A 14,105-nucleotide genomic window follows, 5' to 3' on the forward strand; every position below is an offset into this window, starting at 1 on the left:
CAGCAAGCACAGTTGCTAGCTGCCACCGTTTCGTCAGATTCTAAAGCTTATTTCTATGTCATCAGCAGATGCTATAAAACTCTCTCTACCAACAACAAACATATAGCCTATGTTTTACCAAGAAACCTCCTTTATTTTACTAATATTAAACAAGTTGCCTGAATCTATTATAATCTATGATTATAAACACTGGTGTATAAAAAAATACCCCCTAAAAACCTATTCTTGGGGGGGGGGGGGTCAACTAAAATATTTACCCCCCCCCTGAAAAGTATGATATCATTTACAGTATTTTCGCCCATGATTGAAATCATACAAAATTACCCTCAGACCTTTCTCTGTCAGTCTATGTTTTTTTTCAGAAATAGTTTCCCCAAATTCTGAATTATGAATTTTACTATGAATGAAATATTTACTTAATTTTATCATTAAAAGATCAACCCTCTGCTCAAATTCTATGACAATCTTGTTCTTAGACATTGTTTGAAAACATCATAACGTTATCTTCTTATGACATCCCTCTTTGCGACAATTTTGGAAATCAAATATGATGGAGCAGAAGAGATCATTGATGGTTGTCTTTTATGATGTCCATCCACTCAGAAGTAGATTTTATTGCATGTCAAATTTATGGGATGGCAGAAGAGGTGTCACATGACCTCTAGTATGTCATGTGACATCTGCCACATACACAACTCCCAGGGATTCCAGGCCACAAATCTTGCTAAATATGATTCAGTGAGGTTCAAGAGCAACAGTGATTGGAAATTATGAAGTGCTATAAACTGAACGACTTCCCATTTTACTCTAGTCCTATTGATAAATCTGACTTCAGGAGCACTGTAACATTTGGTGGCCGTAATTTGGGTATCCCCCCCCCCACCAAAAAAAAAATCAATGGATCATGCATGAGCATTTTGTGTTACTAACTCCTTTCATAAATTATTGTTTGTTAGGCAAACTTTAAGTCCCAGTTAGACAGCATAAAAAAACATTTAAACTGAACTGGTCAATAACTATACTAGTCCCCATCATTCTTAAATGCTTGAAAAAATTCAAAATAAAAAACAACAATGGTTGTTGAAGATGACTATTGAGACAGAAATACAGCTGGTCTTCAAGTATAGTCATAAAAGAACAAAATGATAATTAAAAGAATTAAATGAATTAAAACTGAAGAACTAGGAGTAAAAACAGAAAACTTTCCATCTGATACGTCCATGCTGCATGAGGAATCATTCTATCATTATCAAGCTAAAATATCAATTAATCAAGATCATTTTTCAATTTCGTATAGCAGAGAGGAGGTTCATCTTCAAGGTTGTGTTCAATCAATGTTTTTGCATGCTTGAAAAATGGTTTCAAAGATGTTTTAATAGTTTGAACCATGGATGCATTCAAGAGATTTTTCATTAGTTGTGCTTAAAACAAGTTCGTGAAGTTTTTCAAAATGTTCGAACGCTGTAAAAAAAATTGTTTTGAAGGCCATGCAACAGTCAGAAGCATTGATGCTAAATTTTGATTTAACAATAGCAAAGATTCAAATCATGATTTATAACTGGCTTGAAATAGGGGTTAATCAACTTTGACAAAAAAGGAAGCTTGAATGCAGAACCACAGTGACAATGTTTCATGGTTTTTCTTTTGATTATTGGTTTGTGTATGTGACTGCTTTAAAAAATGGTTGAATGCACCCATAAAATGTACAGTAACCCTTTGAAACAAAATATTCATGACAATATCGGTGGAACTTAATATCATCATAATCCACCTTATTTGAGTGATGAGAATGAATGAATGATGGGCTGTTCTCTATAGGAATATATTTCCAGATTAATAAGTAATTGCAATGTATACTGATAAGCTGGACTGAAAGAAGAAGTAATCTTTAATATATAATATTACTTTTATATTACCTTTATAATATCTAGCCAGCCTGATATGTAGTTTGTCATTCATTTGTATTGTATTGTATTTATTTTCCGTCAATTAAAAATTACAACAACGATAGATAGTTTTAAAATTACATACAAATGATCGTTAAAAAGACGGAGGGATTGCCCTTCTCAGCGTTGATAACATATCAACACTTTTTTACAGAGGGGTCCCTTACATAGATATACATGTAAATATAATACAGGAAAAGAAAAACTTAGTTGACTTTTATCAATCAATTTTTTTTAAATTTCTTTATACATGTACATATATTACTTATTTAGCTATATATATTTTCAATAATATGTATGCATTCATTGAGTCTTTTTTGTAAACATGGTAGCTTCATAAACAGTCTTACATATTGATTACATGAAGGTCCTCTTTAATCTGCAATATACGAAACAAATGTCTTTAAAAAAAGTATAAAAATAAAGTTTATAAATAAACTAATCTAAGCTAAACTTCAATGAATAAAGATCTTTGCTGATGTATTAAGCAAGGATCAACTATAAGCATATAATATTGTACATTCAGGAATTTCTTCAGTTTTCTTACATTCCAAAATGAAGATACCACTAACAAATTATTAGATTACAATTTAATCTTAAATTATGAAATTGGGGTTGAATCTAATTTTAGAAATTAAGAAAGTACAGGCCAACATATACATAGGAAATCAACTTCGTAAGACAGATTGATGATCTTAATGAGTGGAAATGTGGAATCAATGTTACAAATCCTTTTCACTAAGAAAAAAAAAACAGTACATTGGATGATTTCAAACAAATCCAGATCATTACCAATGACAAAAACAAAGAATTTTCCAGACATTAATTGACATCTATTTCTTTACACTTCATGAAATTATAAGGAAATCTGCGAAATGATCATAAACTTATTCATCTATTTGACATAGATTTAGCACATGTTCAGCCACCATGGGGAAGCCGCCAAGGGTAATATATGATGCGTCCCTTCCAAAAACACATCATGTCTTCTTTGAACGATGTTAGCAATTATGGCTAATCCTCAGCGATTTGAAACGTTGATGGTCTACCAAAACGATGCCTGCCCGCCCACATGATGGGGGCATGGAATGAACTCTCTGTTGAGGTTCATTACCAAAGTGCATTGTCCCTAAGAACTCATCAGGGATGGGTGATGAACGTTAGAGATAGATGGGCAACTTGGGAGACATTATCAAAACTTTGGATGGTATCATGGAGACATTGGGAAGGATTACCCTCATATCCAAAATAAAAAAAAAGAAAAATGCCATATGGGTGAACAAAGTTTTTTTCTTTCACTGATCTATAAATTTGAAATAATTGACATAATTTCTTACAATAGGAAATACAGACAGACTGTTCATTTACTCTTTTTATTATTGTGTTATAATCTAAAATCAATGACCTGGCCATTTACATGGTTTTAATGTTTTCTTCTCAATTGTTTAAAATTGCCTCTATATTATCTTAAATAGATTATTTCAAATTCTATGCTTGCCAAACTTGTATTTTTGTTATAGGCACTCCAAGGAAAATAGTTTATCAGTTACTAATGGAGAAACCTATACTCAAAGAACACAAATGAATCAATAATATTGTAGTGATAAAGACATGTATTACACAATGCAATGTATTTGCAATCAAATCATCATACCATGGACCTACAGAGTAGTCCCGGGGGGGGGGGGGGGGGGGCACTCAGTATATAATGCATAGTGGGTATGTGCCGTGGAGAGGACCCCCATTTTTACACCCAAATTTCCGTTCCAAGGCATAGCATTTTTGTCTTATTGAGAAAAAAGAAGAAAAAATCCTCCTCAAAGCTTCGCATATTTTTCGTTACGCCGTTCCGGTCGCATTGATCTGCTGCAATTTTGGTGAAAAGCGGCTGCCGAGCGCTGTCCGACCATCGTCTCTGCACGAGCGCACCCGGCGGAGGCCGCGCTAGCTGCATCATGCATGCATGCCCGTTCCATAGGGGTGCACACGCACATACTCACACGCTGGCCATCCGTTCCAAGGACCCCCGTTTTCACAAAATTGTAGTTCAAAAGCCCGTTCCGAGGACCATCTTTTTTACAATAAGCCCGCTCCAAGGCCCCCTTTTTGTCTCGCCCGCGGCACACCCCTACCACTTTTTTGGTCAAGTACCCCCCCGAGAGTAGTAAGTCTATGATCATATAATTTTTCTGTCATTAGTTTTTCCTTTATCTTTTAAAGTGAGAAATGAAAAAAAAATATATGAAAATAATACAGAAAGCTATGTGGTTTGAATTTAATGTCTTTGAAAACAGTGTTTCTAGGCTAAACAAATGTGATTGATTGATTGCAGCCTTTATATTCCATCTGTGTTCTTTTGTGATGGAAGACATAGGAAGCCTCTTACATCCATTCTCACATTCCAACTAGAGAGACGTTAGATGCACAACTTCAGATGCACTCTCGATAATAATTAATAATAATAATCAACATCATTTATATAGTGCTTATCACAAAGAATGTCTCTAAGCGCTTAAGGAAGAAAAACAGGAAGACAAGAAATTTCAGCTAAAATTAAATTATACATGTTGACAGTTGAAAGTAAACAGTTGAAGCTGCATATGCTAAGGATGATCTATTTAATGAAAAGGTGAGTTTTAACATAGATTTGAATTTGTCGGTTGAGTCTGCTTGTTTTATGCTCTGAGGTAGGTTGTTCCAAAGTTGAGGGGATGCTGAACAAAAAGATCGGGAACCATAAGACTGGGTGTTGATGGCAGGAACTTCTAAGAGTGATTTTTTTGCATGAGCGCAAGTTGCAGGAGGGTGAGTATTCTGATATTAATCGTTGAAGATAGACTGGAGCTGATTTTATCAAACATTGGAAAGTAAGCAAGAGGATCTTAAAATCAATTCATTCATGAACCCTTAGCATATGAAGCTCCCTTAGCAGTGGAGTGACAGACTCACGTGAACGTGAACGAGTTAAGCAATGATGGTACATCTAGCGTCAGTTCTGGGATAGTTCCCCTGGGAGGAAAACTCAATATTAAGAGTAGGATACATCCCCCTCCACATGTAGAGGATTAGAGAAAGGGATTAGTGAACAAGGCTGGAGGGTAGTAAATAGTAAAACAAAGATTGATTAGAGAAGATGAAATGAATAGATTCATGATGATGAAAGAGAAATACAGATGGAGTGGGGGGCGGGGGGGGGGGGGGGGGGGGGGGGGGGGAGTTTGACAGAAAGAAGCCGGATCGTAGAAAATAATGAGATACATGATGATGAAGGAAAATAAAGAGATAGAAGGGGAGGGGTTAAGTTGGAGGAGAGGGGAAGAAAAGGGCAAGAAGGTAGGGAAGGCTTGATGGACAGACAGACACACAGACAGACTAGAGACAGAAGGACAACACAACACGAGACTACGTCAGAAAAGGATGAAGGGATAGACAGGGGGACCAGTAAGGTAAGCTACAAAGAGACTGAGTGTCATGATCAAGAGATAAACATAGTACACATACATCGCTAACAAAATATAAACTGACCTACTTTACAAATGCTATTGAGAATAGCTTACCTACATACACATCACATGATTTATAAGAGGATAATGCCTTGACTATTGAGAGTAGCACAAATGTTGCGTGACAAAGTTCAAGATTCTCTGAATGTTTGTGATATACACACTACCTTCCTAAGACACACTTCTCCTCACCGTCAGGTCCCCCTCCCCGACGATATGACCCCTCCTCTCTCAAACCAGTGTTGAGAGAAGAACGAGTCAAAGCTGTTTCTTCTTCTACATTGATAATGGAAAACTCTCTAGCCAGCACAAGCATACCTACGCCATACTGGGAGGGAATATTGGTCAGTGGGAGAGGGGGGCAACAATTGGAGAATGTCTAAAATCCAAAGGAGCAATGGAGAGAGATAGAACAAGAAAAATATGGGGGTCATTTGCCTCCCCCGGCAGAATCTGACACAATATCCAAAATACTGCCCATTTCTCTTTAAATATTTAGAAGGGGTATCAAGAAGTCAGAAATTAGTAGGCCAATAATTACTTTTAGAGGCTTCAGCATGATAACAATGTTTTTTTCCATCTTTGAATTTCAATATCTTAATGACTGAAATGAAATGACATATATCGAATCAAACTCTTTATTGAGATCGATACTGTCTCCCTTTATAACGTAAGGGACGGATGAAGAGCAAATAACATCTTCAAGTCCCTGTTGGTAATAGGGAGTTTTAAAGAGTACCATTTAATTCAGGAAACTGACTTTCCCAGAGGGCCGTTTCATTAAGCTGTTCGTAAGATAAGAGCGACTTTAAGAACGACTGGTGAACCTTTCTTAAGCGCTAAACCATTGCCTATGAATATAGAAAGGATCACCAGTCGTTCTTAAAGTCGCTCTTAACTTACAAACGACTTTATGAAACATCCACCTGGATGATTTAACTCCCTTGCATCACATTGGTTCAATGATCAACAAACCAGTTGTGATCATGCTAAACCCCAATAGCTCATTCTTTAATCCTTAAATGGTTGAAATCAGACTAATGGACAGCTTTCATGCATGGCCAAATATAATACAAATCTCTAATAATTGATGTTTGGTGCATTTACCTTTCAGCCTTTTCAAATACTCAATCTACTCATGGACCTAGTAGGTCCATGATCTACTGAACTCTTCATGGGAATGACAAGTACAATTTACATTTTTTTCCTTTTTAGCATTAAGCAAGGAAACAAACCTTATAATGTTCATGCTCTAATGTTTGTATGTTACACTAATGTAAGGTGTCCTACAGATCCAACCATTGTTTTGTAGTATGATTGCTCTGCAAAACGGTTCATATATCGGTCTATTTTGTCCTCTCTTTTCTTGATCTCCATGCCATTCTAAACCTGCCTTGGATGAGAAATGATTCCTAGACTGGACCTCATTTTAACCATTTCTCTTACATCATGCTCTGTTCAACCACATTGTATGGGCCAGCATGTAAACTATTTCTATATGATATGTATAAATCATTTAAACACAAAGTAAATATTCATTTTTCAAATTAATTACATAAACTACACAGGGTAATTGCTGCATTGAGCTTCCATTTACTTGGCCACAGATAAACATCATAAGCAGAAGTCATAAAAGGGGCCATAACTATGTATAGATATGGATGTAAGAAATCTTGTAGATTGACAGATTTACTAGGGAGCAATGAGGGAGTATACTGTTGGTGTCCAAGATCGAGGGTATGTTTAAGGATCAAGACAGAATTTTCTGCATATTCAGAGATAATGCCGTGTTCACATTGTCATGCCTGTAGACCAGAACGTTAAAAATAAAGTAATGCAGGAACACTGAAATGAATTTTAGAATTCAGTATTCATCATCATGGCTTGACCAAGGAGAGGTGATATCTCCTTGACGAAACATACCTCTCTTGACTTAGTGATACTAATGGCATAAGGTCAATTGACAACATAACGCCAAGAAAGAGGGGACACATTTTGATGGGCAATGTCAGATTCTGTCATGCTACTTTAATGGATGGAATTCACCATTGTCATCATTGTTATTACCATCATTTTCATAATAATAATAATAACCATCATCATCAGCATCTTCATCACGATCATGATCACCATCATCACTATTCTCACCACCACCACCACCATCATCATCATCACCATGACCATCACCACCACCATCACCACCATAATCAATCATCATCATCATCATCATCACCACCACCATCACCACCAAAATCAATCAGTCAACATCATCATCATCAGCAGCATCATCATCATCATCAACTTTACCCCTCAAATCAGGGATGGAACTATGATTTGATGAAAGAGGGGTTGGAGCGAATGATAGTTAATTTCTTCAGAATTTCTTGTCGAGCAAGAAATAACATATTCTCACTCAAAAAGGATATAATGATCCTAAATACATGCATCTGAAGAAGTCAATAACATGGTTATCACTTTCATAAAAAGGAGGCACAATGTAACAAAAAACAGTGTGTCCCAACCCCTTTGGATCCAAAACCTGATCACCATAATCTTGAGGTAAATGTGTTCCTACTAAAAAGAAATCAAGTTTCAATGACAAGCATTGAAATTGAATACTAACCCTGCTAACATTTCATAGATGAGTATACCAAGAGCCCACCAGTCTACAGCCTTCCCGTGCCCTTTACTTTGGATGATCTCCGGTGCAAGGTATTCCGGTGTCCCACATAACGTCCACGTCCTGAAGAATAAAAGATATATAGAGAAAATGAAGAGGTTCCATGGCTCAGGGTTAGCCCTGAAATCTCTAATTTCTCTGAAACTGAGAGTTACAATACAGAATGTAATTTTTTGCCATATAAAAGATGGGACTTTTTATTTCATTGTCAATTTCGAACACTGTGTGCGGACGTGCAAGGATTAGATGACCATGGTAATAGTACATCTGTAAAGTGTTTGAAAATAATAGTATTAATAATAGTGATGTCTTATTGAGCACACACAACGTCCAGAGATGCTCATGGCACTAGTGCAGCAACAGTTCCTTTGTAAGATATTGAGTCCGATGTATAAAGTGCTACATAAAAGCAGAATATAATTGGAGAAGGAGTAATGCCAAAAAAATTTTCACAGAATATAATTTTTGCAATTTTTGCAAAAATCTCAAAGGTCATTAATATGCTGACCCAAACCGACTAATACAACAATGTACTCACCTGTTATCAACCAGCTTTTTGGCAAACCCGAAATCTGTAAGCTTCACGTGACCTTCAGAATCCAATAATATATTCTCTGGTTTTAAGTCTCTATATACAATGGTTTCTTTGTGTAAATAGTCTATTGCAGATATGATTTCCATGGCGTAGAATTTACTTGTGTCGTTGTTGAAACGCGCACTGTTCCGGAGGTACGTGAAGAGTTCGCCCCCGCAGGCATATTCCAAGAGCATGTATAGGAACGTATCGGTATGGTGCGTCCAATGTCTGTAAAACAGAAAGAAAATAAGTAAATTGATCAAATAAAGAATATATGTTGATTTGACTTAGGGGCCCCCTAACACAAAGGTTTGCCATCAATTACAAAATGGCAATGGCCAATTAAAATCACTGTAGGATTTGGATTTTGTTCATAATATTGACCACTAACCAATCCCATATATGCTCTTCTAATTCATGGCAAAGCTCATACATGTACATTGAAATAAGGCTCTGTCCTACCGTTTTTTTCTTTTCTGATTTATAGAATTTTGACTTTCCATTTGAAGAGGTAACCTGTTGCAGAAAGTGTCATGTTTAAACATAGCGGAAAAATCAATCAAAAGTCCAAAATACATGCTTAATATTGGTTGATCATCAAATAGTGTTTGATTTCTGGAATTACGTTTGATTCCAACTCTTTCTGCAACTATAACCCCAGGTGGGTGTTTCATAAAGCTGCTCGCAAGTTACGAGCGGCTTTTTTATGATCTCTTCTTTTGGTAAACGATACACACTAGATTTTCATTGGTGTTTAATAATTTAGTTCTTAAGAAAGGATCATGAGTTGTTCGCGAAGTCGCTTGTAACTTATGAACAGCATTATGGAACACCCACAGGAATGTTTGTGAATCATATCATGCGCTACCGGTCTACACCTTTGCATAGAACCCCTAGGGTCCATGCTCTAAGCAAGGCTGTACATTACATGGATGTCATACCTTAATATGCTTTTCACACTGCACTTTTTTCCCTTAACCCCTGGATATTGGTGGGGCTAAGGGGGTCTTTGCCCCACCAATTTCTGGGGGTTAAGCTTAGCCAACTTCATTTTCACATTATAGCAAAGTGGGCTAGCACGGTAAATCGTACAGTACTATCTGGCCCTGCAAAAAGGCAGGGTTAGCCGGCTTATTGTGGTGATAGCACCACAATTGCAGTGCTAAGAGATGCAGTGTGAAACAAAACAGGGCTAAGGAAAAGTGAGGCTAAGCATTAGCCAATCACAGAAGTTGAAATTGCATGTTAATTGCGCTCTGTATGGTAAAATCATCAATATTCATGAGCTGTGTGATAGTCCGGGTTAAGGCGTTAACCCCGTCTAAGCAAATAGTATGGGGAAAAAGACAGTGTAAATCGAAAAAAAGATAGTATTGGGTTAAGGATAGTCTGAGGTTAAAGATAGTATGGGGTTATAAATGCAGTGTGAAAAGCATATAAGGGACTTTTGGCTCCCTTCCGCCAATTAAATGCCACTTTAATTAGCCGCATAGCTGGACTGTCAAGAAGACTCAGCCGGTGCATTAACAACTGACTTTGTTATCACCAGCATTTGGTAGCGTCTCATCTGAGAAGTGTCGCCGATGACGGATCCCAGATACTTCTGTTGGGATCCCATCGAGAGGAAGACGTAACAAAGCCAAAGGCTACTAATTGGTTTGATGAACATCTTCGATTGTTAAAGAGAAATGACAGTAGTTGCAGTAAACACTGATTTCATGAGAAAGTCTGTAAAACCAGGCTTAATTGTCAGTATATCATCAAGGATCTAGATCTGGTACAATTACATAAACTGAACTTTGTGAAATCTTGAAATCTACGCTGAAAAATGTTCACACCGAAGATCACCAACACAGATAGGCACACGTGGGACAGTGTATTATTACTGCTTGAATAAAGACCCGACGGAAGTGACCAAATCTGCACTTATTTTGCTTATTTCTCAGCAACTACACAATTTCTTCCAGAATCCTTTGGCACATATTTTTTATTCATACAAACAGACACTTGGGTGGTCATTATATTAGATTCTGTAAAAAGTCATTTTGAGATCGTTATTAGAACTGGAATTTATCTTTAATCAGTTAGGTTCAAAAGTGAATCTAATGTTCAGTTATGGTCATACTCACGATCTATATTCCATGTGATTATTCCATACCCCATATATTATATAATTAAAAGTGAGATATCATATTTCGGATGGTAAATGCTGTAAAATCAGAAATTGTTCAACAAATGAACAAATCTGATTCAAATACATGACACTGCTTATGGTAAACTAAAAATTGCTTATGATAGAATAAAAATAACATCAAAAATTATAAAGGCAAAGTCAAGGACAGTCCATATGGAGTTCAGCAGGCAATTCATTTCCCTCAAATATTTGTGAAGCAAGAGAATATATGATTTTGAAATAAGAAGTAGACTTATTATTCTTTTTTTATAAGTTGGTCACTATACCAGACAGCTCATTATACATAAAAGGGTACAAGCATGCAATAATAAAGTCTAAAAAAGTTCTATACTGGTTTAGTAGGTAGGGCCGACACATAAAATCTATAGCAGATGACTACAATTAAACAACATCGAGTGACAAAATACATTTGAAGCCGAGACATCCCAATGAATTGATGACTGTATCAATGATCATTTTTGTTTGTAAATGACCTTGTCCATTGAAAATAGGCTACTGTCTGATGTGATCCCCCTAACCACACCGCTGTAATTATTTTCATAAAAGGGCACAGGCTTTTATTTACAGTAATCATAGCCTATTGTAAATTCTACAGGAGTAGTGCCATATATCAGTCAAAATCAAGTAGTAGTAACCCCCCCCCCACTCTGATGTGAAAATATGAAAATATTCACTGATGGCAAGGCTACGACATTCCCCAGGGGTAGTCTTGGTAACTACACTAACAAATCATCCGGGGCTCGCTCGAACAGCACATGGCTATATCGCCTGTATCAAGTTCACAGTAGATTTAACCTCCACAGGGGGTTTGGATGGTGGATGGAATACCCACATATCATAGGGGGTAGCATGCACACTTGTATTGTAACAAGTGCCAAATACATAACTGGGGGTCCTCGTGGTAAAGTTGAGTGCAAATCCCATTGTACTGTGGCACAAAACAACAATAATGGGGCCTTCAATAGACCATTATTGATTACATTTCAAGGGGAAAAGTCACCTGAGAAGTATTCAGATATAAAAACACATGCTTCAAATCCATGATCACTTTTTGAGTTTGAAAGCCTGGCTGTATTCATGGCATTATAAGTGAAACATATAGGCTTACTGCATAGGACCTACGAATAGTGTCAAATATTCATAGACATTATGCAAAGGTGTAGGTTCAATTTAGTTTTTGAGCTTGCAGGTAGACAATAATCAAACCGTATCAAAATTTTGAATTTTCACTTTTCTTGTCAATTCCGGAATCTAAAAGGGTGGGGTTGATTACCCCTCTAGCTTGTGGTTTATAGCTTTGAATGCAAGACCGGAATTTAATTATAAAGAGAAATTCAACCAGGTCATGGACGGATGCTTCTGTTATGTATATACTTGCATATTATTCTGAAGTCTGAAAATTGCAGGTTTTTTATGATATGTAATGAAGCCTTAGTCATGAATGCTTTCATTTTCAAACTCATTTGTAGTATTGACAAAACACAACACTGCACAGTAATTCATCAAATTATATTGGATTCTGTAAGAATTCATTAGTCCCTATACCATAACTTGTAGTTATGTTCAAGTCATCTCTGAATTTGGAAAACTATCATATTCCATATGAATGAAGCATTAATAATTCACACATTGAAATTTTTGACAAAGTTATTGCCAATAATTCTTCTTATAAACATTTAATAATCTTCACGGAAATTATTTAAATAAGTACATGATGCTTACTTAAAATTTCTCAGTTAAAAGATGGCCCCCCAATAAAAAAGATTTAAAAATTAAACAAATCAAATAATAATGACAGTCCACATTCAAATAGAGCTGTCATGTAGAAACGACTCAACGTGCTTCACAGCGTATACCCCCCCCCCCCTCCATACATCAGAGAGAAAGGTTATAGTCTAATGACTTCTGACAGACAATGGCCTATTGGCAGAACGTGTAAGCTCCTACAACAAGCATAATTACCATCTCAATTATCAATAGAAAATAAATATCTAACTGATCATTTTCATTATGTATTTCGTCAAACAGCTGCAAATGTAACAGTTGGTCACATGTCTAGCTCTTATGTATTATTAACCAATTGTCACAGTACAGTATATGTACCTGTAGAATTACAACCACATAGGCCTATAGGACTTGATTGTAATGTAATCCCGGAACATAATGCCAAGAGCAGATTTCGTTTCATAAATATGAACAGAAAAAACCTTTCTGCGAGAAACATGGATCCTATTAGATCATCCATGAAAACAATACAAACAGGAATGTATTCCATTCATATGATATGAAGGCCTATCTTGCTCTAATATAAAATTAATAATTGTTACAAAAATATCCAATACACAGAGACATTTATTCAAGGAAGGGACAGAAAACATTTTATGCCCCCTCCCCACTTCTTTAAACTACTTTAACCACTACCGCAAGGTTTATACAGTAAACAGTATTTTATTCAAAATAAATTAAACAGCTTTTTTTGTGTGTATAAACCATTTGCTCGAATTGCCATTTAGCTCCTTCACAATTTTGTCTGAATTCCCATTTAGTCTATTAAATCATGTCTACACTACTGAGTTCTATCCCTATCCTAAACCTTAGTATACATGATAAGATGAACTATTTTGGGGACAAATATGTGACTAACCATCTCAAGACCACCAATAAGTCGCCTGAGAAGGTTCTCTGTTAATAGCCAAAATAGTAAATAGGTCTTCATAAAGCCAAAATTGAAAACTTAGCTTGTCGGAAGGATTATTTCTTCATCTTTATACTGTAAAAATTTTGAGATGCAAAGTTGAATAGAAAACAAGTTACAAGAGTTTCTTTGACACAAGTTTTTGCAGACTGCTTGGAAGTTCCACTGAAATAGCAATTAGTGTGCACACCTCAAGCTTCTCCATATTTCCTGAAGATCTCGCTTTGTTTTCTCTGCATTCAATCAAGTATTTGAGTGGGTTATTGTTAATCAGGTTGGACAATCATACATGTATATTTCAAAGCTAAAGAATGTGCTTGTTCTAACTCAATAAATACCTTTTTGTTGGTTTTGGGGTGGATTCACTTACTCCAAATGATAAGTAGACAAAATGGAAACTTATACCCCTTTCAGTAACTCGCTGGCCCGGGCCAGGCCCGGGCTAAGTCGTAAAATTTTGAGTTTATGAATGGCGCGGGCCAAAATAGCCCGCGCCAGACCAGCGCTAAG

The 14,105-nt window shown here is 36.4% G+C and overlaps 1 protein-coding gene across 2 annotated transcripts in view; it reads right to left on the bottom strand.

The window, feature by feature from the left end:
- The window catches only part of LOC121429469 (cAMP-dependent protein kinase catalytic subunit PRKX-like), a 57,241-nt gene that overhangs the window by 20,684 nt on the left and 22,452 nt on the right, over positions 1–14,105 (bottom strand). The window contains exons 1-3 of one of the 2 annotated variants that reach the window (XM_041626487.1): positions 10,242–10,400; positions 8,668–8,934; positions 8,073–8,192 (exon numbers count right to left, since the gene is read on the bottom strand). In XM_041626487.1, the coding sequence (XP_041482421.1) occupies positions 8,073–8,192; positions 8,668–8,934; positions 10,242–10,375 (521 nt within the window). In that variant the 5' untranslated portion in view covers positions 10,376–10,400. Of the gene's footprint in view, positions 1–8,072; positions 8,193–8,667; positions 8,935–10,241; positions 10,401–14,105 lie in introns of those variants that run through there. The other variant, XM_041626486.1, reaches the window with a different exon arrangement.

The sequence above is a fragment of the Lytechinus variegatus genome, chromosome 16, assembly GCF_018143015.1.
Source record: "Lytechinus variegatus isolate NC3 chromosome 16, Lvar_3.0, whole genome shotgun sequence".
Classification (NCBI taxonomy): Eukaryota; Metazoa; Echinodermata; class Echinoidea; order Temnopleuroida; family Toxopneustidae; genus Lytechinus; species Lytechinus variegatus.